Source organism: Solanum stenotomum, chromosome 6, assembly GCF_019186545.1.
Source record: "Solanum stenotomum isolate F172 chromosome 6, ASM1918654v1, whole genome shotgun sequence".
Taxonomy (NCBI): domain Eukaryota; kingdom Viridiplantae; phylum Streptophyta; class Magnoliopsida; order Solanales; family Solanaceae; genus Solanum; species Solanum stenotomum.
The window spans coordinates 50949817-50975493 of record NC_064287.1 but is presented as its reverse complement, the minus strand read 5'-3'; the positions used below and the strand labels follow the sequence as shown (position 1 = coordinate 50975493).

The 25677-nt window shown below is 34.0% G+C and overlaps 3 protein-coding genes across 4 annotated transcripts; 2 read left to right on the top strand and 1 right to left on the bottom strand.

Moving 5' to 3' along the window:
- Nucleotides 1-1141: 1141 nt before the first annotated feature.
- On the bottom strand, nucleotides 1142-2134 carry LOC125868866 (uncharacterized). Its single transcript, XM_049549435.1, has one exon. It carries the CDS (start codon nucleotides 2132-2134, stop codon nucleotides 1142-1144), a length of 993 nt encoding a protein of 330 aa, XP_049405392.1.
- A 7027-nt stretch (nucleotides 2135-9161) lies between these two features.
- LOC125869414 (uncharacterized) lies at nucleotides 9162-16220 on the top strand. The gene is made up of 9 exons (XM_049550001.1): nucleotides 9162-9361; nucleotides 9482-9616; nucleotides 11095-11211; nucleotides 11349-11477; nucleotides 12418-12594; nucleotides 12996-13136; nucleotides 13611-13793; nucleotides 14824-14895; nucleotides 15876-16220. The coding sequence occupies exons 1-9, from the start codon at nucleotides 9236-9238 to the stop codon at nucleotides 16035-16037; spliced, it is 1242 nt and encodes a 413-aa protein (XP_049405958.1). The 5' UTR covers nucleotides 9162-9235; the 3' UTR covers nucleotides 16038-16220.
- A 962-nt stretch (nucleotides 16221-17182) lies between these two features.
- LOC125869402 (peptidyl serine alpha-galactosyltransferase) lies at nucleotides 17183-25272 on the top strand. Of its 2 annotated transcripts, none has more exons than XM_049549985.1 (8): nucleotides 17183-17681; nucleotides 20155-20325; nucleotides 20850-21097; nucleotides 21202-21398; nucleotides 22400-22932; nucleotides 23211-23375; nucleotides 23544-23787; nucleotides 23934-25272. In XM_049549985.1, exons 1-8 carry the CDS (start codon nucleotides 17371-17373, stop codon nucleotides 24780-24782), a joined length of 2718 nt encoding a protein of 905 aa, XP_049405942.1. In that variant the 5' UTR covers nucleotides 17183-17370; the 3' UTR covers nucleotides 24783-25272. The 2 variants fall into 2 exon arrangements, with proteins under 2 accessions (XP_049405942.1, XP_049405941.1); XM_049549984.1 differs by having other exon boundaries at nucleotides 17184-17681; nucleotides 20850-21093; nucleotides 21198-21398.
- Nucleotides 25273-25677: the final 405 nt, after the last annotated feature.

The following is a 25677-nucleotide window of genomic DNA, read 5'->3' as shown; positions in this document are numbered from 1 at the left end:
TTTCAACTCGTTTCACATTCAATTATAATAATAATAAAATAATAACAGTAACGAGTCAATATGCACAAACTTGCCTATATTATTCAAAAATCTAGTCTCAAGTGATTAACCCATCATTAGATCATTAGATTCATTAAATGATATCGCCATTACATAATTCTTAAATATAATATACTTACCATTATTTCTGGCCGAAATTTCCAACAACAATAACTAAAATTTAGACTTTCTCTCAAAGATATATAATTATACTAATGTATACTATCTATCCTAGAATTACTACAAATAATAAAAGTTGAACTTGAGGTTTACCTCAAGCACGAAACAATTTTCTTGCGGCACCAACTGCCTCCATGTTGAAGCCGTAGGTTAATTATTGCCAGACTCCTTTCTTATTCCTTTTACTAAATAAAATAATATGTATTAAAAGTAATAAACCTAGTAACTTATTTTAATATTTCAAACTTGGCCTATTATTGTTAATAATAAATAAATTACTCGCAAATTAATTAACTATTGTTAAATGACTATTCAAAATTATAAAAAAAATGACTTTTCGGGTCGGGGTCATTACATAGGAAAGAAGAGTTTAATTTACAAAAATTATTTCTTGAGCTAGGGGTATACATAACTAAGTTGGTTTTGAATTTTCAAATATCAAATCAAATCATTTGTGACCAAACCATGAATTATTTAATTCAAAGTTTTAAAATATTTTATAAAATATAGATAGTTTTTCCTTTTCTTATATCTATATAAATTTTGATTTTTTTACGATCTTCAATATTATTTTAGATAAAAATAAAATGATAAAATTAATCATTAAAATATTTTGATATTTTGATACATGCCACGTGTCTTTATTTAATTCGTCACTTTGACACGTCATCAGCGAGTGTGTTACACACACCTTACAAATTTAGCAGATTGTCGAAAAAGTGTAAAAAATGACACAGTTAGGCATGACATGAGGTGTCTAAAATAAACAAAGCCTAGTTAAAAAAAAAAAAAGAGACCTCCAATTCAGTAACAGTTAAAAACAAATATAATGAAAGCTAGGAATTAAAGACAAAGCATAACTTAAATAAACTAAAAAGCTAGGAATTAAAGACAAAGCATAACTTAAATAAACTAAACTAAACTAAACCCAAAGTGGAGGAGTGACTTTGTGGTAAGATTGACCAGTGTAATGGGGCACAATGGTTCCATCAACCATGCTGTAAACCCCCATATCCTTGCCACCACCTTGTTCAAGATTAAAATAGCTATCGACACAATCATCGGTGAAATAAATATGATTCCTTTTGCATCCAGAACCTTGATCATCTTCAATAGCCATAGCCAAAGTAGCACTTTTGCCAACGAATAATGCCCTATCACCCAAATCTTTAATCTCTTCATAATTACAATCATTAATCTTGTACACATGGAATGCTTTAGCTCCATATTGATCAGTATCTTGGCCCTCATCACTAATAGGTCCGTCTCTATGGATAACTAATAGTTCACCCATTAAATAGACAATGTAGAGCTGACAACAGCCAATTAAGTCTACAGGTATACCTTTAACAACTCTTGCACCACCACAATCATCGTGTTGAAAATTGAAGATGACAATGTCGCCTCTAAAATTAGGTCCATAAAAGCTACAATTATACCAAGTGATGTCAGAATAGGCACATTCGGGTATTGTTGACCCGAGACTAGTAAAAAAAGTGTCTCCTGGCCTCCAGAAAGCAAAAGTGGCAGGAGAACCTTGAATTAGGCCCAAAACATAGTCTGTTGTTGGTGACGATAGAGGATCAGCAGAAATTACTGCTTTTTCAACATAATCAGTACAATCAACCTCACCAAGTTCCTCTTCAGAATCATAACCTTCCAACATAGACATGTGTGGGAGGTTGATTAAAGTCCGTGTGAAAATATGAAATAAATTCATATCTCCTTGTTTATCAGCCGTGAAAACCCAACCTGGAAATCCCACACCCAAACAGCACTTCCCTGCTAATTCAGGTAAATTCATGGAGTGTGTAATACCGCTTGATAAATCAAAAAACTCGCGAATTTCTCCATTCTCCCCCTTCTCTGCAAGCATTAACAATGGAACTTTAGTTGATGCCGCCGCCGCCGCCATGATTGTGTATTGAACGGTAACTGCAACTTATGTTTGTGAATTCTGATGAATCTGCAACCACTACTTTTATAGAGCCAAAATCCCAATCTTAATTCGATTCGGAGAAGAAGAATACTAATTTGATTCAGAAAGGAAGAAGAAGAAGAAACTGAACCTAAACCAATTCGGATACCTTATTTATTTATTACATATATTACCTTATTTTTTTAAGAATTATTATAAATTTTAATTAACCCTTATTATCTATCTATATTATTACTATATAAGAAGAGTGAATAAAATTCACTCTTCTTTCGACACGTGGCACCTAATAAAAGGAGCCATATATATATATATATATATATGTGACATATAAATAATATAGTAAAGAGACATATAAATAATGGTTAATATTTGAAATTTTGCATGTGCCACGTAAATTAGAACAAAGAGAGTAATAAATATTATTTTCAAAATTCTGTAAAAAAAAGGTACTACAAATCACAATAGCTAACAATTTAAAATATTTTTAGAATCATATAAAAATTTCAATAACTTCTCAAATTTCATAATATATGACATAAGAAGAGGGAATAACCAATATATTTATAAAAAGAAATGACATATAAAATGAAATGGAGNAATTCACTTTTGAGTAGTTAAGGTGTGTAATAGGTCACCATGATAGTTTAAGCGTATAACTGACTTTTCGGAATAAGTTCGGAGGGGAATCTATGCTTTTTCCCTTAAAGAAATATGAGATCTTCTATATTCTCTCTTTCATGATTTTACACAAATTTCTCGACCAATGAATTTATAACAATGCAATTTAATAACCGATTTAAGTATAATAGATTATTGAGTTAATATCTCGTTTGCTCTCTCAAATATGCACTCTTTTCTTAGAAAGTTTGAAATATTTGATGATTTTCATATTTTCATTTTCCTTTGCTGGATGCATCTGTATTGAGAACCAAAAATTAGACGCACGGGAGAAGGAGAAGGGACTCGATAAATTGGGTTAATATCAATATATTTTTAGGGGGTTGGGTCATTAAATGGTTTAAATGAATATATTTTTTAATTTTTTAAAAATTTGGTTTTTAAATAAAAAAATTTATCAACAAATCTTAATTAAAAAAATCAATTTAATAAGTTGAGTGACTTTCTAAGAGAAGAGCGGATAGTTGAATGATTTTTCAGATAAAATTCAAAGTTGAGTGACTTTCTAAAAAAACGTAAATAATTGAGTGGCTTTTGAATTAAAATTGAAAGTTGAATAACAAAATGCATAGTTGATTGACCATCATTGGTAACTTTAAATCAAAATCTTCAGTTTACATGGGGACACTCTGAGGCATGGTTCACTAAGAATTTCAAACATCACGGACCAAAGTGGACATTAAAAAAGTATCATTATCATATTTATCAACATCCTGGTACTATGTGGTACCACGATCACGCGATGGGGTTGATTAGGATCAACATTCTAGCTGGTCTCATGGGTGCCTATGTGGTACAATAACCAAATGTTGAGGATCCATTAGGATTGGTATATGGTGAAAAGTATGTTGATTAATTTTTTAACCGAATAAAAGAAAATTTACAATTTTTGACATTGCTCTTTAATTTTTTTAGAAAATAAAGGGTACTCACATAAATTTTTTGAGAAAGAAGAACGAGATCATTTACTATCATACAAATACATATAACCTATTTTAGATTTAAAAAAATTAAAATTATTTAATCAAAATTACTTAAAATTATCGAAGTTAATAATAGTTATCGGGTATTCATTTTATAGTAATATGACCGTTTACTACCAATCTACCATATAAATATATATAACTTATTCAAATTTAATTTCATTTCATTAATTAAAAATTATTTATAAACAAATATTGAGCTTGTGCACTAATATATATATATAACGCTTCCCTTCCCACTTTTGTTTTTTAAAAAAATCTATTTACCGAACTTTTGAGTCAAAATATAGTCTTCTGGCAAAATAGTCAATAAGTGTTATATTCAGTTTCCCTCCCACTTTTTTTTTCTTCAAAAAATTCCATTTTCCAATTCTTGATTGCAGACTGTGGTTCTATCCGTTCTTCATGATTTCAACAAATCTTCTATCCATTCTTAATCCTTGATTTCACAATTACTTTCTGTCATCTTTTTGAAGCTAGTGCCCATTTATTTGCAACATTGTTGGATGAATTGTTCAAGTTGGAAACAAGTGACCAAGATGTCTGTTTTTTATCCGAAGCATTACCAATCACATGAATCGCGAGGTTTTTTGGTGTTTTCTAATAGCTATGAAATTGTATTTTTTTTATCTGTTCTGGAGTAATTTTGGAATGGTGCCCTTATCATTACCAGATAAAATAAGAGGCTACAGATTATGCTGCATTTTAATGACGCTCTTACCATTACCAGATAAAATAAGAGGCTATAGGTTATGTTGCATTTTAAACGGGGTGCTCTGTCTGTCAATCCAATTCAAGTAAATGCGAATTTCTTGATTTCACAATTACTTTCTGTCATATTTTTGAAGCTGGAGCCCACTTATTTGCAACATTGTTGGATGAATTGTTCAAGTTGGAAACAAGTGATTGAGACGTCTGTTTTTCATCCGAAAGCATTACCAATCACATGAATCGCCACATTTAGAAGGTTTTTTCGTGTTTTCTAATACCTATGAACTTGTATTTTTTTATCTGTTCTGGAGTAATCTTGGAATGACGCCCTTACCATTACCAGATAAAATAAGAGGCTACAGGTTATGCGGCATTTTAATGATCCTCTTACCAATACCAGATAAAATAAGAGGCTATAGGTTATGCTGCATTTTAAATGGGTGCTCTGTCTGTCAATCCAGTTCAAGTAAATGCCAATGATCCAAGAAACTTGGTAGAGATCAATCATCATATATATCTTATAAATATGCACCTAGTGTCGATTATAGAAATTTACAAGTTTAATGGAATAATTAGACTCAATTCATAAAATGTGTTTGCCAAACAAAACAAAGTGTAACTTGGATGTTATTGTAAAAACTTTATTTATTAATATGAATATATGAATTATTTAATTCAAATTTTAAAATATTTTATGAAATATAGATAGTTTTACCTTTTTTTTTATATGTATATAAATTTTGATTTTTTACGATCTTCAATATTATTTTAGATAAATATAAAATGATAAAATTTATTATTAATTTTTTTTTTGGGACCTCAATATTTTGGAGTCCAAAACAAACGTTTTACTAGCTTCCTATTTCTCCCTTGGGCCACCCACGTCTACAAAGTTCACTATTAAAAGTACAATTCTAAAAGACGTTTTTGGAGTGAGTCTCGGGTTGAGCCTAAGGGGACGGGGAGGTGCATAGTAAAAACACACAAGGGTGATCTGTGAGGTGTAAGCCTCATCATTTTGGGCATACGCCTTTTGTGTTAGGGCGTAAGTAAAAAAACACTTTCCTAATTAAAATTAAAATTGCTAAACAAGTCTTAAACTAATACCAATTCAACTTGTTATTAATTTTAAGAATTTATCTTAGGCCTCAATCTTTATTCACCTTCAATGGGTCATCAATGTATTCTCTCAAGATCCCAATATTCACCATCCTATTTTAGAATTTCATGTTCATGTTCGTTCTTGCAAATTGTGTCGGAATACTAAAAAAGGAGAATACGAATACAAAGTCCCATCCCAAAAAAGAAGAAGAAAAAGACTAGTCAATAAAGGATCTGTGGTGTGTGCAAGTTGATTTGGACACTATCATATTAAAGTACGATTTCTCCTTTATTTTGCATGTGCAAGTGTCAAACTACTGAGAAGCCATATGTGTAATTGCAGCTCAAAAAACAGAAATAGATCCAAATTCTCTTAGAATGAATAGAATCAACAATATAACACCAACTACTTTTGTTCCTTCAAATAGTTATGCTATATCATTTGTTTGAATAGAGAAAATCATAACATAGACATTCATCATATTATAAGGACTAATTTGATTTGTATAGTGCAAAAAGTGAGGCTAAATGGAAACACAGTCAGTGATGATTCATATATTCAATCTCAATGATCAACTAATTGGTGATTGTCATTACTTTTTAATTTATTGTGATATACACGGAAATTATGGAGATATATTTTTACAGGAACTTTCACATATAGCCACTCAAAAATAGTCTAATTATTCTCCATAGCTATAGTTTGATAATTACAATTCGTAGCTACATGTCATAGGGAGGAGATAGGCGAGCGAGATTGGGAGAGAGAGAGGAGAGAGGCGAGCAAGAGAGGGCAAAGAGTGGGAGGTAGGTGAATTGTACATGTATATCAGTTAGATAATTGTATATTATACATATGTATTTGTATATATGGCAAGCAAGATTGGGAGAGGGAGGAGAGAGGTGAGAGGGATTGGGAGAGAGTAAAGAGAGGCGAGCGAGATTGGAAGAGAAAGAAGAGAGGGCAGAGAGTGGGAGAGAGGTGAATTGTATATGTATATCTGTTAGATAAATGTATATTATACATATGCATTTGTATATATGGAAAGCGAGATTGGGAGATGGAGGAGAGAGGCGAGCGAGATTGGGAAAGGGAGGAGAGAGGTGAGCGAGGAGCGTAAAGAGTGGGAGAGAGGTGAATTGTATATGTATATCGGTTAGATAATTCTGTATTACACATATGTAATTGTATATTCTGGTGAATTATACATATACAAACGTGACTAATTATACAAACCCGAAGTCAGCCCACGTAATTAATGTATAATGTTAGTCGCGAGTGGTAATTATAGCAAACTATAGCTATAATGAGTAATTAAGTAATATAAATTTGCTTAACCACGTAATTTTCCCTTATTTTTATAAGGTAAAGTTTTAATAGAATTCTAAATATTGAGATTTTCTACCTAAATAAGGAATGATATAAGAAGTCAAATTTTTGAAAATAAATCACCACATGTCATTTTCGTGAAATGAAGCTACGGGCCTTGTTCACTCATCCCAACGTGACAATTGCATTTAATAATCGAGAACACGTGAAAATAGTGGATTATATGATGGAGAGATATAGAGACTCAAAATTTTACACAGACAATTTTAAAATTTTAAAACGTTTAATTCAGATTCTAGTTTTAATGAACTTTATGAAAAATGACTTGGCATTGCACTTGAGAGTGGTGTAAAAGAGGTAGACTATGAATAATTTGATCAACTTTGTAAATGTTCACCATAAACTTCCCCTATTTTCACACTCTCCGCAGTAAAAATTTGTAAGACAATTGGTTCTCAGCAATTGTCATTTTATGAGATTACATTGGGTATGTTATTGTTGTTCAACGGAGAAGTTGAGTATTGAAACTAACTATGCAAGTTCTTTTTTAATTAGTAGTTGTTAGTATTTATAGTTGAACCAAAAGAAAGCAATAAAAACATTAATAAAAAAGGACTTAGTTATCTAGCTTTCACCCAATATGGTCTGGTTGAATATTCAATATTGATTCCAAAGCGCGAGAAGATTGTATATAGGTCTTCGTCTTCAGTTACCGAATTCAAATTACAAACCCATAGCACACTGTTGTTTATCGAATCATCTCCCAAACTTGTCCTTATCGTCACCGACATACCGGAGTGAGAACGGATTTTCCAGCGAGGGCGGAGGCGGAGGGCTTTTTTTGGGATTTGGGAGAGACAATGGGAGAAGGAAGGGTATTTTAATTTATTTATAAAAAAATTATTAGGCGGCGAAAGGGAAAATCATAGTCCTAATATAATTTGGATTGCAAAATAATGTACGACTAAGTACTAACTAAATAGTAAAATCATTAGTAATTGGTACGAAAAATTGTAATGATTCACTTGCAAAAAGAATTAAACGTGCATGTAAATATACTTGGTCAATATTACAAGAAATGAAATCAAATTTTACCAAGAATTGGAGCCAAAAATGTTATTAAGCCTTTTTAAAAATATGATCCTTTAGTTAATAAAGAATATTCTTTTTTTGCAATTGATATACCAAAAATCCTATAGATATGATTGGGTAAGGGAATGCATGGAGTAGGAGCGTAAAAAACTGAATCGATCGATAAATCAAATTGAAAAAAATATTATTGGTTTATTGTTATTGGGTTATTGAATTAACGATATTTTAATAATTTATAAAAAAAAATATTATTGATCTATCGGGTCGATATTGATTTTTAATATTGAGTTATTTGGTAAATCGATAGCCCATTAAGACTAGTAATTTACTACATTTACTTGTACATAAATATTACTATATTAGTCTCAATACCTTACTGGTTACCGTCTTTATCCTTTAGCGTTCAACTCACACTTCAAAGTGACTTTTAGTTCACAACTTCATATTATACAAAACGTTGAAATCTAAAGTAAGAACCCTATTCTTTTTAATTTCTCTTTGTGATACACTTGTATAGTTTTTTCATTACACTATTGTGTTGTCGCATCAAATATATTAGAGAAGTCATATGTTTATTTTATAAGTATTTTCTAATTGGTTAAACCGAAAACCGATAAAAAATTCTCTTATTGATTTGGTTATTGGCTTAACATATTTAAGAATCAAAAATCAATAAATCAAACCGATAATCTATAAAATCGAACCGATTGATGTACACTCCTAGCCTGAAGCCTGAGGAACTCACAAGCGGAGAGTTGGCAAAAAAGAGTCCTAGGAAAATGGGGTGTGTCCTAGTTGTCAAAAAAAGGGTCAAAAAGTTAAAAAATCGAAACATGGACATAGATCTGATATAAATCTCCTCCACGACTAGCTAACAGATGTATAATGTACTATTTCGATCTATCAACTTGTTAGGAGTAGATTGAAATTAATTGATAGATATTTTTCTCGATCTAAACAGAAGTAAAAACATAAAAAATAAAATAAATTGACAAATAGCTAAAATTATAAACAGTAAAATGACATCTTGTAGTTTTACAATGGGTGAAATTGACAAATACCCTTTTCATAAACCTCATATCACCATTATCCTCTTTCTTAACAAAATTCCATTCTTTACTTCTAGAAAAATGCCACAGTAAGCCAAACAGAGAAATTATTCTAGTAAAATTAGCTGCAACAATGGCTACATTAGGCCTTAATCTTTACTCACCTTCAATGGGTCATCAATGTATTCTCCCAAAATCCCAATATTCACCTTCCAAGTTCAGAATTTCATGTTCCAGCTTGTTCTTGCAAAATAACAAGGTACAATTTTTATTCACCAAGACTTGATTTTTATTTGTTGGGATTTCAAGAAATCAGATTTAATGAGTTCCCAATTGAGTTAATTGTTGTTTGTGTGTGTTTTGATGGTTATTTGAGCAGTTTAAGAGGGAGTATACAAGTGTGATGATAGTGCCTACTGGTGTTGGAGCAGCTATTGGTGGCTATGCTGGTGATGCTTTGCCTGTTGCTCGAGCTCTTTCCTCTGTTGTTGACTGCCTTATTTCTCATCCTAATGTATGATTTTTTCTCATCTTGTTTTATTATGGCAGCATTTATTTGTCTTGATGGAATTTTACTTTGTGTATTCCCTTTGTGGAGTATCTGCCAAACCATGTGCTCACCCTTGATAGCCATTTAGGCATCTATAACGAAAAATTACTAGGTCGAATCAGTTTGACGAAACCAGGTGATTTGCTCCAATATGTATAAGCCTAGGTGGACAGAGTTATCTAGTACCTGCGTGTTGCTAAGAGGTAGTTTGTAATCTGTAGAATAGTCGAGGTGTGCACAAGCTGACGCGAATACCACCACCGTTGTTAGAAAAAACAGTATTAAGGATTTTGGCCTCTATTTGCCAAACAATGTGCTCACCCTTGATAATTTTAGAACTATTGGCTGACCATTTGTTATAGTAATTGAATAAGGACTGATATGATAGAGTTTGATCAAGGAGCTAATCTATCCGTCTAAACTTACACATTGAATATATTTTATCGTTAATGGGAGTTAAGATATGTTAAGGATTCAATTTAGGGATCCTTCAACTTGAACTGAAAATTTATTGACAGTTGGTTTGCGACTTTGAAATGCAGGTGGTAGCTTTTCTTTTCAGAAAAATTCTTAGGCTTCAAATGTGGGTTGTCCTTAATATAATAGTGTTTTTATAGAGGAAATGATGCAGGATCACTGTAGCTATCATTTTACCTCTCATGATATGTCATTACTTGTCAAATGTCGCACCAGTGTAATTAGTGTGAATGATGTGTTGTTTGGCTGAACATTTAAGCAGATTTTGTCTCTTAGCTATTTCTCTTAATTTTGTCTCAATTAATTTAACAGTCTCTGCAACATTAGATTTACATTCTTTACTATTGCACTTCCTAGCTGAGTCACTAACTGGAACTTAAACTCTTGGTATATCACAAAAACTGTTGGAGTGAAAATTACAATATGGAGAGACAAGTCAAGGAACTGAGCAATTTTATGGGATTAGATTCCCAACAATAGAAACTGAAGAATATTTCATGTACTTAAGGGCCAAAATAGCATCAGTTTTAGTAGCTTCTTTAAATTGTCAATAAAATAAGGAACCATCATTGCACCCAAGGGTGTGGCTTGGCCAATGAAGTGATTTGAGAACCATGAGGTCTTAGGTTAAATTCCAGCGGAGACAAAAACACTTGGTGATCTTTCCCACTGTCCAACCGTTGTTTAATAGAGTCACCCAGTGCTTGTGGTGGTGGAGGTAGCAGGTACACCGTTAAATTAGTCAAGGTGCGTGCTAGCTGGCTCGGATACCATGGCTATCAAAAAGAAAAAAAAGGAATCAACGATTTAAACATCAGGTCAGGAGAAGAAAAATGATTGGAACTTTGTGGCAATAATTGTGTGGATGAAGTAATTTAGGCAGTCAATCTAGAGTAGGAAACACTATCTGCAGTTTGGATTCACATGCATTTTCCTAACTCTCTGTAAATTTATAAGTCATACAGGTTCTTAATGCAGCAATGCTGTACTGGCCCATGCCAAATGCACTCTATGTTGAAGGCTATGCACTTGATCGATTTGCTGAAGGTCTCTGGGCACTGCAACCAGTTCATCAAAATAGGGTAAGCTGTAAAATATTTTGCTCATTTGTCCTGTGAAATCTGAGCTCTACTCCAATTGTTACTACATCCCTGATGCTTCCAAGCTTTTATCTTCCGTTCAGCTTGCAATCACATTGTGAACTTATAACGTGCAGCAGGTAGGATTGGTTTTTGATGCTGGGATAGAGGAAGAACTTCTTATGCGCCACCTACAAGTGGTTGATGCAACAAGAGCTTCCCTTGGATTGCCAATAGTGGGATACACTGTAACTGACACCCCTTTACTGGTATGCTTTTTATCTTCTAAGTTGAATTTTCATAGGCTCAATGTAATGCACAGTAATCATGTCCCTAGATATTTAATATGATAGGAGCAATATATGTAGTTTTTCCTGAGGGAAGTCCTTTGTCTTGCTTTCAGTGCTCATAATATAAATGGTTTCTCAATCTTAATATGGAATCTTTTGGGACTAGTCAGGAAAAGTATGGGAAATGCTGGAAGTTGTTCAGAGAAGGTAAAGAATGCACCCAAGGGTGTCGCGTAGTGGTTGAGAACCATGAGGTCTCGGGTTCAAATCCCAGCAGAGGTGAAAGCACTAGGTGATTTCTTCACATCTGTCCTAGTGCTGGTGGACAGTGTTACCTTACACCTGCTGATGGTGGGAGGTGGCGGTATTCCATGGAACTAGTCGAGGTGCGCGCAACTTGGTTTAGACACCACGGTTACTAAAAAAAAAAGTTAGCCAAAGAATAAGATGTATAAGAAAATGCTCAAAGGAAAAGAGCTACTGAAGCATTTTAAAAATTGTAGACTTTTGAGACAGAGCGGAATGAGAAAGAGGATAATCAACTGTTGATCCCTTTCTTATGAAGATAAATTATGTCCTAATATGTGGCTTCAGCTTTATTTTGCTTTGGACCAGGTTTTCTTCCACTGTATGGACATATCATCATTTTGACACTTTCAATATAAACATTTGTTGCTAAACAGAGATTGTTTCTCTTAGTTAGGGACATTAAGTTTGATGAAATCATTTAGTTAGTATTTCACATCTCATAGTATTTCCCTTTACTTATAAAAGAAAAACATATCTCATGGTAGATAAAATATATATATATATATATATTTTCCTTGATGACAGTGTCATTATCACGTCTATATTTATTATTAACTTCACATTAACTTCTAAATGGATCACAAATAGCTAACACCTGGTGTATGTAAAGGTGGAAAAATGGGTTGATCCAACAAGTGGCCAATCAACAGGGAGGATTCAGCGTCCAGATTCACTACTGAGAGCTGTGGAGAACTTGCGAAATGAGTGTAAGGTAGATGCACTTGCGGTTGTGGCACGCTTTCCAGACGATGATATTGAAGACTTGGATGATTATCGACAAGGAGTGGTATTAATTTTTTCTATGACTAGCTTCTCATTTCATTTGCAAATGTAGTCCTCAATAGTATCTATTCGAAATTTCTAGATACAAAATGGTCACAATTCATGAGCTCGTTATAGACAAATATCATTCCTTTTTCTTCTCATGGCTATAGGCAGTTCTACTTCCACTATTCAGAAAGTTTTGTGTCTCTATAATTTTGCCATAACGCATGTGTGTGAAATCATCTAAATAGAAGGTGTAATATTTAAGTTTGTATAAACATCAGTTTGAATTACCATCTTCCGCTGATTGCTTGCTGGTTGTGCTGTTTAAGTTTTAACTGTTTGTAAGAGAGGAAATTCATTGTATTGTTTAATACGTAAATTCCTGATCTCAATTTTATTTTTGTACCCTTAATTCTATAGGGGATAGATCTTTTGGCAGGTGTGGAGGCTGTTATAAGTCACTTAGTGGTGAAGAGTTTTCAGATTCCTTGCGCACATGCTCCTGCAGTATTGCCTCCTCAATTAAACATGGCAGTATGCCCAAAATCAGCTGCTGAAGAGGTAAGTGGTTGTCCCGTCAATCTTACAATATTTAAGCTCACACCATGTGTGCTGTTTAATCATGAAGAAATTTGTTTTTTCATTAAAGACTGGGTATCTCTGTGGAATAGCCAGGACATAACTCCTCTGCGACTTTGTTTCCTACGAGAGGATAGTGCAGGGGAGTTTTTCTTTTTAGTTTCTTTATAGGTGAGTTTTTTTAGTCATCTTAAAATGGAAACATGATAATTTTAGCCATGTGAATGTTCTCTTGCGTGAGATATTCACTCTCAAGAGGAGCTTAAATAGTTTATAAGGTGTTGAAATGATTTCTTCTGCATTTGCAATGAGTAAGAGGGAGATATGACTTGGTTCAGAAAACCATGAAGATGTATAAACTGCTAATACTGCACCCTTTTTAGCGTCTTTTGCATTCTCATAATATCTTTTTTGTTTTGGGTTTTTGTCCTTTTCTCTACCTCAATCTTCTGACAGATAGGATTTACATTCTTGCCGTGTGTCCTTGCTGGGCTTAGCACTGCACCACAGTTTTTGGTCAAGGGCAATAATTTTTCAGACAACTGCATTGTAGCTGGTGATGTTGACAGTGTGATTCTACCGATTGATGCTTGTCGTGGAGATGGTGCTCTTGCATTTGCCAATCGTAAAATAAACAAGGTAATTGGCTCTTTATCTATTGACATCAACTGGGTGAGTTTAGTGTTTGCTAGGCTGCGAGTTAGGCCTTCGACAGCTGACTCTGTTGATTAAATCAGAATCACCCCAATCCCCTATCCCTTCCAGCGGTTGGATAGAAAGAAAAGAAAGCGCCTCATCCTTTTCATATTTATGAGTATTCCGTGCCCCAGCTTACACTACTTCTCTCTTCTTCCTTTGTCATGACAGTGGTACCATATGGTTGCCTAAACTTCCTCTAATACTACTATTGTTAGATAGGAGACTAATTATCTGCTGATATTCTTGGTTTAGTTGTGTTCTATACTTTTTTCCTTTTTGATAGGAGAGGAGTATACGTTTACCTTTTCTTTTTCATTGGAGATATAGTAAGCTGGAGTGAATGACTTTACCTGCGAGTTAGGCACTCGTTGGGATTGAGGCATGCAAAAGGAAAATAAAGGATAGAAAATTTAGCAGCTGATATCGTATTATTTGCTATTGCTACTATTTTCTTCTTCATTATTTCCATTATTTGCTTTATATGAGTCGATGTTCTTTCAAAAACAGCCTCTCTACCTTCCCAAGGCTGGGAAGGTGGTCTGCCCCTCCCCACTACCCTCCCAGTCCCCACTTATGGGATTATACTGGGTATGTTGTTGGTGTAGAATTTAGCTGCTTATGAAGGAACTAGAAGGGGTTAAATTTAGCGGATGATGTAGGAACTAAGTACAGGGAGGAAGAATAAGAGAGATAAATAACAACCTTTTCTTTGTGGTCATATTTGGTCTAATTATCACTCTTCATTTTTGGTCATTTGATTTGAGAAGGTGAAGTATGAAGTGTTTACTAACGTCATTCTTCGTGGCATGTGAACTGAAGTGTCTATCAGTAGAATATGGCTTACAATTCCAAATCTAGTCATGCTGCCCAAATTAGTCATTTGGGAGGGAGCGTATTTTCGACAGCCAGTCAAACATCTTCTGCTTTCTCGACAGTAATCCCATTTTCCCTATTTGCTCATATTTTGCAGCCTCTTATAATTGCTGTTGAAGAGAATCAAACAGTTCTGAATGATACACCAGACTCACTTGGTATTGAAGCTGTAAGTTCAAATGTTAATTGCAAATACCTTATTTATTGTCTATTTGTTCTATTCGCAACCTGCAACTTAACATGAAGTGTCTATGCATGTTTCATATTCAGTAGAGAGCTTTAGCTTGTAGCATGTACACTGCGCAACGATTATTTACCTGCACCATGCATAATATCAATAATCTTGATTTTGATATGAAATGAGCTTAAATAAAGAAGCGAGATTCATATAGCCGACCCCAACTTGTTTGTGATTGAGGTGTAGTAGTTGATGTTATTGATTAGGGGGTCGTTTGGTTTGGAACAAGGTTATCCAGTCTTAAGTTGCTTGGACTCTCTAAAAAGGCTGCCGCAACCATGTCGGATCCTCCAAAAATGCACTACTTTTGGAGGGTCCGACACGCACCCTGCGACATTTTTGAAGAGTCCGAGCAACATATTCCAGACAATACCAAGATTAAGATTTTGGTATAAATTATACTGATATTAGCTAATGCCAATAACCAATCACTGAATAAATGTAACCCAAAAGTTGCGTTGGGATTAGTATCTTGATCCCGGTAACCAAACGACCCTTAAGAGGTACTGACAGATAGTATAAGGGAAATACGAATACTAAACTGTGACGCTCCAGCTTAAGATTAGAAGTCCCACATCGACAAAACACAGGAGAGATGTGGGTGTTTAAGTAAGCAGACCTTACCAACTAGTGACAAGTTTTAAAGTCGTGCAAGCCTAGGCCTAGAGTGGACAATATCACTAGTGGGTTGGGCTGTCACAAATGGTATCAGAGCATAGAGTTCAAGTGTCTTAGGGTGTCTATAAAGTCGTGTGGGCCTAGGCCCAAAGCGGACAATATCACTAGTGCGCCTCCCCCTCTCCCCCTAAAATAAACGTTCGTTCCTTTTTTATAGAAATAGAACCTGGAGGTGTGTGTAAGCTGGTCTGGACACTATCATATTGACGTACGACTTCTCCTTTATTTTGCAGGTGAAGGTGTCAAACTACTGGGAAGCCATAGGTGTAATTGCAGCCCACAAGGCAGGAATAGATCCAAATTCTCTTAGAAGGAATAGAATCAACAACATAACACCAACTACTTTTGTTCCTTCAAATGGTTATGCTAAATCAAGTATCAAATCATTTGTTTGAATATAGAAAACTATAGTATAGACATTCATCATATTATAAGGACTAATTTGATTTGTATAGTGCAAAAGTTAAGGCTAAACGGACGATTCATATATTCGACCCCAACGATCAACTAGTTGGGGCTGAGGTGTAGTTGTAATATAACGGGAAAAGCTTTATATTCTTCCTTTATTTTCTCTCTTATAATTTGTTTTATAATATAATCTGTTCAATTTTAATCTCTTAAGATAGAGTTTAAATTCTGAATAGGATTCTCGATTACAAATATAACATAGAACAATAGAAAATAATTAAATATCAAATGTATCAACAGTCCATTCTTTTTGTTTGTTTTGAATATCAGTATTGGAACAAATTGCTTCTTGCACCTACTTCATTTGACCAATTAAATAAAACAAATATAATTAAACAAATGGATAATATAATTTTTCTACTCTTAATTCATCATGCAAGTTTGCAAGATTTGGATCTAAGATCTCTTTAGTATGGCAATTGATTAATTATTTGTCATTTTTAAATTACTTGATAAGTCAACACTTGAAATTTTACTCTACTTATTTGCATGATATAATTTTGTCAAGCTTATAGTCAAACATTTATTTTGTTTTAATTTATCTAATACATTTTCTTTTCAAATTCATTTTAAAAAATAACACACTTTTAAATTTGAAAATAATTAAGTTTATAATCCTATTTTTCCCGTCACATAAATAATTGGAATGTAAGGAGTAGGTTTAAGTCCTATTTATATGAAATCTTATTCTCTTTAATTTTGTTCCAAAAATATAAGGTAAGTAAAATCTGCTAAATTTTACCTTTTTCAGATCTCACTTATTGATTTCACTAGCTATAATGTTATTATTGTTGTCCAAAAACACAATGATCTCATTTACAAAATCTAAAAATTATTTATTTTAATGTTTTTTTTTAATATAACCTCAAATTTATAGGGTATAATTTTCATGTCCTTTTTTAAAGTTTGGTAATTAAAGACTTTTATAATTTTTACAATTAAATAAACGTTGGCTAAAATTAGCCACCTTCTCTCTCACTGCCTATTCAAGAACACATGAAAGACAGCTCTCTTTATTTATTTATTTATTTTTAATTTTTTTTGTTAATTTTCCATTTCCATTTTCAGTTCACAAAAATTACAGATCACTCTTGTTTACATTATTGAATTAATATACTCCTTAATCATCCACGATCTTTAGATCATACAGCATCAAGACAAAAATTTTAATAAAAAAAATGATTCAAGAAACCTTTGACTTTCTACCAAAATCATGAAATTGAGATCAATACAGAGATACCCATTTGAGTTTTGGTGTTTATGATGGAGAAAAAAGCAATCTTGGTGTTTTTGGTGCTGACATTGAGTTTAATCAGTGGTCAAGAACCAGAAAAGATTGATACCCAAAAGGCTCCATGGAGGATCCACACTTTGTTTTCTGTAGAGTGTCAGAATTACTTCGATTGGCAAACGGTTGGACTTATGCATAGTTACAGGAAGGCTAAGCAACCTGGGCCTATTACAAGATTGTTGAGCTGTACTGAAGATGAGAGGAAGGGTTATAGAGGGATGGAGTTGGCTCCTACTTTTGAGGTTCCTTCTATGAGTAGACATCCTAAAACTGGTGACTGGTAAATTCTTGAGCTTTAATTATTTGTGGGGTTTTTGAGTTTTTTTGTGGATGCATGTGGTGTGGATGATGAAATGCTGAAATGGGTTTTTGGTTGTTGTGATTTTGATGGCTTTTGAGGTATTAAGAAGATGAAAGATTGATACTTTTGGGTTTTTTTTGTGGATGCATGAGTTGTTGATTGTAAAATGCTGAATTGGGTTTTTGATTCTTGTGATTATGATGACTTTGAGCTATTAGGAAGATATAAATTGATACTTTGTAGGTTTTTTGTGGATGCATGAGTTGTTGATGATAAAATGCTGAATTGGGTTTTTGATTCTTGTGATTATGTTGGCTGAGCTATTAGGAAGATGAAAAATTGATACTTTTCGGGTTTTTTGTGGATGCATGAGTTGTTGATGATGAAATGCTGAATTGGGTTTTTGGTTCTTGTGATTTTGATGGCTTTGATCTATTAAGAAGATGCAAATTTGATACTTTTAATTTTTTTGGGGGGGATGCATGAGTTGTTGATGATAAAATGATGAATTGTGTTTTTGATTCTTGTGATTATGATGGCTTTGAGCTAAGAAGAAGATGAAAAATTGATGCTTTTTGGTTTTTTTTGTGGTTGCATGACTTGTTGATGATAAAATGCTGAATTGGGTTTTTGATTTTTTGATTTTGATGGCTTTGAGCTACTAAGAAGATGAAAAATTGATACTTCTCGGGTTTTTTGCGGATGCATGAGTTGTTGATGATGAAATGCTGAATTGGGTTTTTGATTCTTGTGATTATGATGGATTTGAGCTATTAAGAAGATCAAAAATTGATACTTCTCGGGTTTTTTGTGGATGCATGAGTTGTTGATGATAAAATGTTGAATTGGGTTTTTGATTCTTGTGATTTTGATGGCTTTGAGCAATTAAGATTGAGAAAAAAAATGATATTTTGTTTTGTTTTTTCCAAGAGGGTCAGCTTTGCCTAGTGTGTTTGGTGATAAAGATGCTGGATTGGGTTTTTGATTCTTGTGACTTTGATGGCTTTGAACTGTTAAGATGATGAACAGATGATATATTGTTGTTTTTCCAACTGAGATATCAGTTCCGTTTACGTTTGTGTGATTGCCACCATTTTTTGGTTTTTGCGTTAAATTTTATGTATGTATTCAGTGCTGCATTGGATTTCTGATTGTTGTGGATTTTGGGGCTTCAAATGATTTAGATTATGAGATTATGATGTTTTTTCCAATGAGGAAGATCAGCTTTGTTTAGTGTTGTGTGATTGCCAGCTTTATTTGGTTTTTGCCTTCGATTTTATGTGTTTATTGCCGAACTGGTTTTTTTTTTTCTTTTTCCTTCACCTTTCTATGTTGGCTTCAATGTTGAATTGGATTTTCAATTCTTATGGCTTTTGGCTTTGAACGGTTAAGAATATGAAGAAATGAAATTATATTGTTTTTCCAGCAAAGGTATCATCTTTGTCCGTGTTTGTGTCGTTGCAATCTTTATCTGGTTTTTGCCCTCAATTTTACATGTTTGATTCAATGCTGACCTTGATGGCTTTAAACATTAAAAAATATGGATAGATAGAAATATGTTGTTTTCGATGAAGGTGTTGGAGCGGACTTATAAAATGTTGTGTGATTGATCCTTCTTTATTTTCCTTCTTCTTTTGGATATGCAAGTTTGTATAGAAATTAGTGTTGATTGTTGTTAGGGCGGTTTTTAAATATCAAGAATTTAATGATATAAAAAGTTCAAAGGCGATTGAGATATCACGATAATAGAAAGATTGGATTTCGTCCCGATTATTAATTTTGAATTGGATATCCTTGAGTTCTATGTTAACTGCTCCAGTATTGATGATTGATACAACAACAACCAGTATTGATGATTGATAAAGATAGAATTTGATTAATTGACATTTGTTTTACTTGGAGAAGGAGAAAGGAAGAATACTTGGTAATTGCATTACCATTAGATTGGTGAGATTATTTGCTCTTATATTGCATCTTCTGGTCTTTGTTTGCTCAACTGTCACTCTTTTTAACTGTCTTGCTAACTGCCTTGATTGTTCGCTTCTAGCTTTATTGGTTTCATGGGTCAGTTCTTCTCCTCTACTTTACTTCAGTAGAATTTTGCCATACTCTCATTTTCTTCTAGTGGATGATGTTATTCATTATTTGAGTTGGACATATTCAACTATAGAATTAGTCTTATATTTGCACAAAGAACCATTCGTGGATCATCCTTGGTAACACAAACCATTTTGCCAGTGTGTTATTCACAACATTTCAACCTGTTTTTCCTTCCTAGAAAATAAATAAATGCAATTTATGTTTTTTCTTGATATCTTTGTCAATTCTCTTTGTTTCTTTTTATGTCATAATCTTCCTCTTATCTGATTTGGTTCAACTTGTGTTGTTTAAAGGCAACAGTAAAAGCTTGTAATGCCGATCATAGAAGATAATACTGTTATTTGTTCTGCAGGTATCCTGCAATTAACAAACCGGCTGGAGTTGTTCACTGGCTTAAATACAGCAAAGAGGCAGACAATGTTGATTGGGTTGTCATACTGGACGCAGACATGATCATTCGAGGTCCAATCGTACCATGGGAGATTGGGGCAGAGAAAGGGAAGCCTGTTTCTGCGTATTATGGGTAAAACCAAATTCTCATTTTACCCATTTTTAGTTTCACTATTTTAGTAAGATCTTGATGTGGAAGCAAACAAATTTCTTGATGGAAACAAAGATAATTTGCAATCATTTAACTTAACGGTTACTTGAACAATATATGTCCAGGAAACATCTATATTTCTCAAAACATGTCTAGAAAACATCTTAGATTTTTGGTCATCAACTGTAAAGATCTACATAACCAAAGTGAATTAGAAAAGAAATAATCCCTTTCACTTCCTCTATAGATTTGTATCAGCTCATCAACTCTTGTTGCACTTGGCATGTGAAAGTAGATTTTTGATTCAAGGAAAGCCATAAACATCAAAGAATTAAAAACGCACCTAGAAGATGTTTGTGTGACGACTATTTTTGGTGTTGTCTTGACAACCTGCAGCATCCCTTAGCAAAATTTCACGATCCTTAATTATATAAACCTTCTTGTCAGATTGATTGTTCACCGTAATTGAGGACTTGTTGATTCCAAAGAGTTTATTTCATAATTAGGTATTTAATTGGATGCGATAATATTCTTGCAAAGCTGCATACAAAGCATCCTGAACTTTGTGACAAGGTTGGTGGCCTATTAGCCATGCATATAGATGATCTTCGAGCTTTAGCACCCTTATGGCTTTCAAAGACTGAAGAAGTACGGAAAGACAAAGCTCACTGGCCAACCAACTATACTGGTGATATCTATGGCACAGGGTGGATCAGTGAGATGTATGGATATTCATTTGGTGCTGCCGAGGCAAGTTGTTTCATTGGTTCATCTTTTATTTTGCAGATATCTGTTGCTGCTTTTTTAATCTTTTATTAAGATTATGTATATATCCTTGATGTTTGATTTGTCAGGTAGGACTCCGGCATAAGATCAACGATAACTTGATGATATACCCTGGATATACTCCACGAGAGGGTGTTGAGCCTATTCTTATGCATTATGGCTTACCTTTTAATGTTGGAAACTGGTCATTCAGTAAACTAGACCACCATGAAGACGACATTGTCTATGATTGCAGCCGGCTCTTCCCTGAACCTCCTTATCCCCGAGAGGTAAAATTTTGTGTGCACCATTAAAATAGATCATTTGTCTATGCATATTATAAATTTCTTTTTGTTTTTTACCTGCATGGGTTCCATTTTGTGAAATGACTCAGCTGAATATACTCTGAAGGAAACAATTCAATGTCAATTGATACTCAAACTTGTTAAATGACAAATTCATATATACAGCAAGTGCAGGTGGTTGGTGTGAGTGATAGAGTATGTTTAATCTTGTTGCCTTCTATGGGTGATGCTTCGACCACCACGTTATGAAGTAAATTAGGCTGACTTGAGCTGATATAAGCTATGCTATCTGTTAAATCTTTCATATACTAAGACACTTACTATTTTAAATTTCTTATTAGTCTTCTGTATTCATAATCTCTGACTGAAAGTAACATGTATTATCAGCAACGGAGTAACAAATTCATCAGTAGTTTAATACCCTATATTTCTTTTGCAGGTTGAATCTATTTTTTGTCTCTCTCATTTGATTTATACTAGTAAACGTAAACTTTCATACTTAATTTAAGTATAAGTGACTTCAGTGATACTCGTCAAAAAACAAACTTCGGTGTGTCAAATTTGCTGATTTCTGATACTATTAGAGCAGTGCATTTTAATTCAGTTCTTTCTATCAAATACGTGGCCATTTAGAACGTCAATGAGCAAGCAAGTAATGCTATGCTGGCTCACTAATGTGGTGAACTATGACCACTTCCTCATAGACATAATAGTATGAGTTTTAAAAGCTGGAGGTAAAAACACTTGACCAGTTGAAAAGCTTCCGTGTTGGAGCTTTTGAAATATAAATCTAGTGATCTAAGTTTAATAGTTTTAGAATATGACGTTAATGGTTTTACTTCATTGTGCTGTCATCCATGCGTGGTAATGATTCCTTCTGCAGTTAGTCACTAGGAGTTATTTGGATCATTCATTCTGCGAGATAACTTGCATTCTTTTTTCTTGTAACGTTCATTAGAATCTCTGAGATTGTTTGCTTCTTGCAGATAACACAGATGGAATCTGATCATAACAAAAGGAGGGCATTGTTTCTGAATATAGAGTGCATTAATACCATGAATGAGGGCCTTTTATTACAGCATGCTGCCTTTAAATGCCCTAAGCCAAAGTGGTCAAAGTATCTTAGTTTCCTAAAGAGTAAAACATTCGCTGAACTAAGTCGGCCAAAACGTTTGACTGCCCAAAGTCGACAGATGATGGAGGTTGAAATTCATAAAGAAGTTGATAATGAGCCTGAAAAGCCACACCCAAAAGTTGAGGTGAAAATTCATAAAGAAGTTGATAATGAGCCTGAAAAGCCACACCCAAAAATCCATACCATTTTCTCTACAGAATGCTCAACTTACTTTGATTGGCAAACAGTGGGGCTTGTCCACAGTTTTTACAAGAGTGGTCAGCCAGGGAACATCACAAGGCTTCTAAGCTGTACCGATGAAGATTTAAAGCAATACAAAGGCCATGATCTAGCTCCCACCCACTATGTACCGTCCATGAGCCGACATCCATTAACTGGAGATTGGTAATTTATTGTTTCCTAGTTTTTTTCTTTCTTGTCAATACATATGGGCTTTGGCCTTTTGATCAGAGACATCTTTCACTTTCGGTGACTTTTTAGAAGGAAATGAAACAGAGTAGTCAGAGCAGTGGAGGGAGCATATAAAATAATAAATGAAACATTTGTCACTCACCTCAACTATCTCTCCCCCTTCTTAATAAAATAAAATAAGAAAAACTAAGCCCTAAGGTCAATGTAGAAATTTTTGACGTCAAGCCGGATCTAGTTTTTGCTTATTTCAGGTATCCAGCAATCAACAAACCGGCTGCAGTTCTTCATTGGATGAATCATGTGAAAACGGATGCTGAGTACATTGTGATTCTTGATGCTGACATGATCATGAGAGGACCAATAACACCATGGGAATTCAATGCAGGCCGCAGCCGACCTGCTTCAACTCCTTATGAGTAAGGGTTATAAGTTTGTGATCTTTAATTTCATTCTGTTGGAGGATTGCATGGTTCGTTACAAATTTACAATTGTTTGGCGAATCAGTTTGTGCCTTGTATTCTTGCATGAATTCACATTGCATAGATTTTTACCAGTCTACTACTTCTGTTCCTATATTGAATCAGCTACCTTATCGGCTGTGACAACATACTGGCAAAGCTCCACACTCGCCATCCTGAAGCTTGTGACAAGGTTGGGGGAGTAATCATTATGCATGTAGATGATCTACGGAAATTTGCGCTGCAGTGGCTGCACAAAACCATGGAGGTCCGACTTGATAGATCTCATTGGTCCAAGAACATAACAGGAGATATCTATGAATCTGGATGGATTAGTGAGATGTATGGTTACTCATTTGGTGCTGCAGAGGTACTTTTCTAGGCTTATTATCAAAAAATAGTTCTCTTAATCAGTTTATATAATGAAATGTTGTTATAACGAGGTTTGGATGTAGCTACTGAGTGCTGTACTCCCTAATCGTCAATCTGTTTAATCTGAATTTTAATGTTGTGCAGTTGAATCTGCGGCATGTCATAAGTGATGAGATTCTGATATACCCAGGATATGTTCCTAAGCCCGGTGTTAATTATAGAGTCTTCCACTATGGCTTGGAATATAGGGTTGGTAACTGGAGTTTTGACAAAGCAAACTGGAGACACGCCGACTTGGTTAACAAATGTTGGGCGAAGTTTCCTGATCCTCCTGATCCATCATCACTTGATCAAACTGACAACAATTCCCTACAGCGCGACTTGCTTAGCATAGAATGTGCAACAACGTTGAATGAAGCTCTTCGGTTACACCACGAGAGGAGAAAATGTCCAGATCCTAACACTATTTCCACGCCCAAACGTGAAAGAGTAAATCAGGACAGAGTCGATGAAACTAGAACCAATGCTGAAACTAGAACCCGTGCTGAAACTAGAACCGATGCTGAAACTAGAACCAGTGCTGAAACTAGAACCAGTGCTGAAACTAAAACTGATGCTGAAACTAGAACCGATGCTGAAACTAGAACCAATGCTGAAGCTAGAATGGCTGTTGAAACTACAACTTCAATGAAGTTTGGAAACGTTGACGACATTCAGGCCTTGAGGCACGATGAAATGCCCAAAAATAGTTCTCAGGAATCCTCCCAAGTTGAAACGTCAAACGGAACATTCACTTCCATGAGATTTTGGATCATGGTTTTGTGGGCAGTGTCAATCTTTGGCTTCTTAGGTGTCATGTCCGTCATGCTTAGAGGGCGTAAGGGATTGAAAAAAAGAGTTAAAGGTTACAAGTCTAAGAGAAGAACTACATATTCCGGTTTCTGGGATACAAATGGACAGGACAGACATCTACGCAACGCTGAAACAGCATAGAAAGCTCTGTTCTTGGCACAACTTCAAAGTTCTTTGCACATCAAACATGGTCATTCGCGCCAAGGTCCCTGTAAGTTCATTATTTTAGCAGAGACAGAAAAAAGACGTTTCTTTTAATCGAGTTAGTATATAGTTCTATGCTGCTGGATGGAATGGAAGATGTTTTTTCTATGTTCTGGTTGATTAAATCAACTTCACATGAAGCTGTTAGTCTACAATTGCCTAAATAGGACTATGGCTAGGGAAAAAAAAACATAATGTTAGTACAAGTTCAGAAATAGAGTTTTTTTTTTTTTTTTTCAGAAAAAGAAGGTAGTAAAGTTGCTTTTTTGTTTAAAATAATTACAATTTTTTTCTTGTATTGTAATTTTCTGTTGGTGTAAGTTTTATAAGTATAATAAGTTTCATTTCAAGTTTGTGTTGTTTCACAAGTTATGAGGCTTATCATAGTAGTTACGAGCAGACCTTTCTGTAACAGTCATCTTCTATAATGTTATTAAAAAAAAAAAAAAAAAAAAACAGTCATCTTCTATAATAGTATTTCACTATAACAGTTAAGTTTATTTTGGAATCGTGTTTTCATGTTATGTTATATTATATGTTCTTGATAATAATATGTTATCATATTATTAAATTGAAATCAAATTTTGCCCATTATCTTATTTTTCATTGCATAAAGATATCATATTTATATATATATATACTTATTTTTCTAATTTTTTTTAAATTTTTTTCATAATAAAAAATGGGTTAGACTAATTGGTGGGCATGCGCTTCACGTGAAAGATGGGTGGAGGAAAGTAAGAAAAAAGAAACAAAAAGTAAATATCTCAAGTATTGAACCAACCTTTCTTGCTCCACCCCCACTCCACCCCACCCCACTATTTCATATTAG

Bases quoted from the DNA above. Each gene is read 5' to 3' on its own strand.
- LOC125869414 (XM_049550001.1), top strand. From the start codon at position 9,236: ATGGCTACATTAGGCCTTAATCTTTACTCACCTTCAATGGGTCATCAA. The intron at 9,617-11,094 runs GTATGATTTTTT...TAAGTCATACAG, and splicing joins GCCTTATTTCTCATCCTAAT to GTTCTTAATGCAGCAATGCT. The intron at 11,478-12,417 runs GTATGCTTTTTA...GTGTATGTAAAG, and splicing joins TAACTGACACCCCTTTACTG to GTGGAAAAATGGGTTGATCC.
- LOC125868866 (XM_049549435.1), bottom strand. From the start codon at position 2,134: ATGGCGGCGGCGGCGGCATCAACTAAAGTTCCATTGTTAATGCTTGCA.
- LOC125869402 (XM_049549985.1), top strand. From the start codon at position 17,371: ATGATGGAGAAAAAAGCAATCTTGGTGTTTTTGGTGCTGACATTGAGT. The intron at 23,376-23,543 runs GTAAGGGTTATA...ATATTGAATCAG, and splicing joins CCTGCTTCAACTCCTTATGA to CTACCTTATCGGCTGTGACA. The intron at 23,788-23,933 runs GTACTTTTCTAG...AATGTTGTGCAG, and splicing joins ACTCATTTGGTGCTGCAGAG to TTGAATCTGCGGCATGTCAT.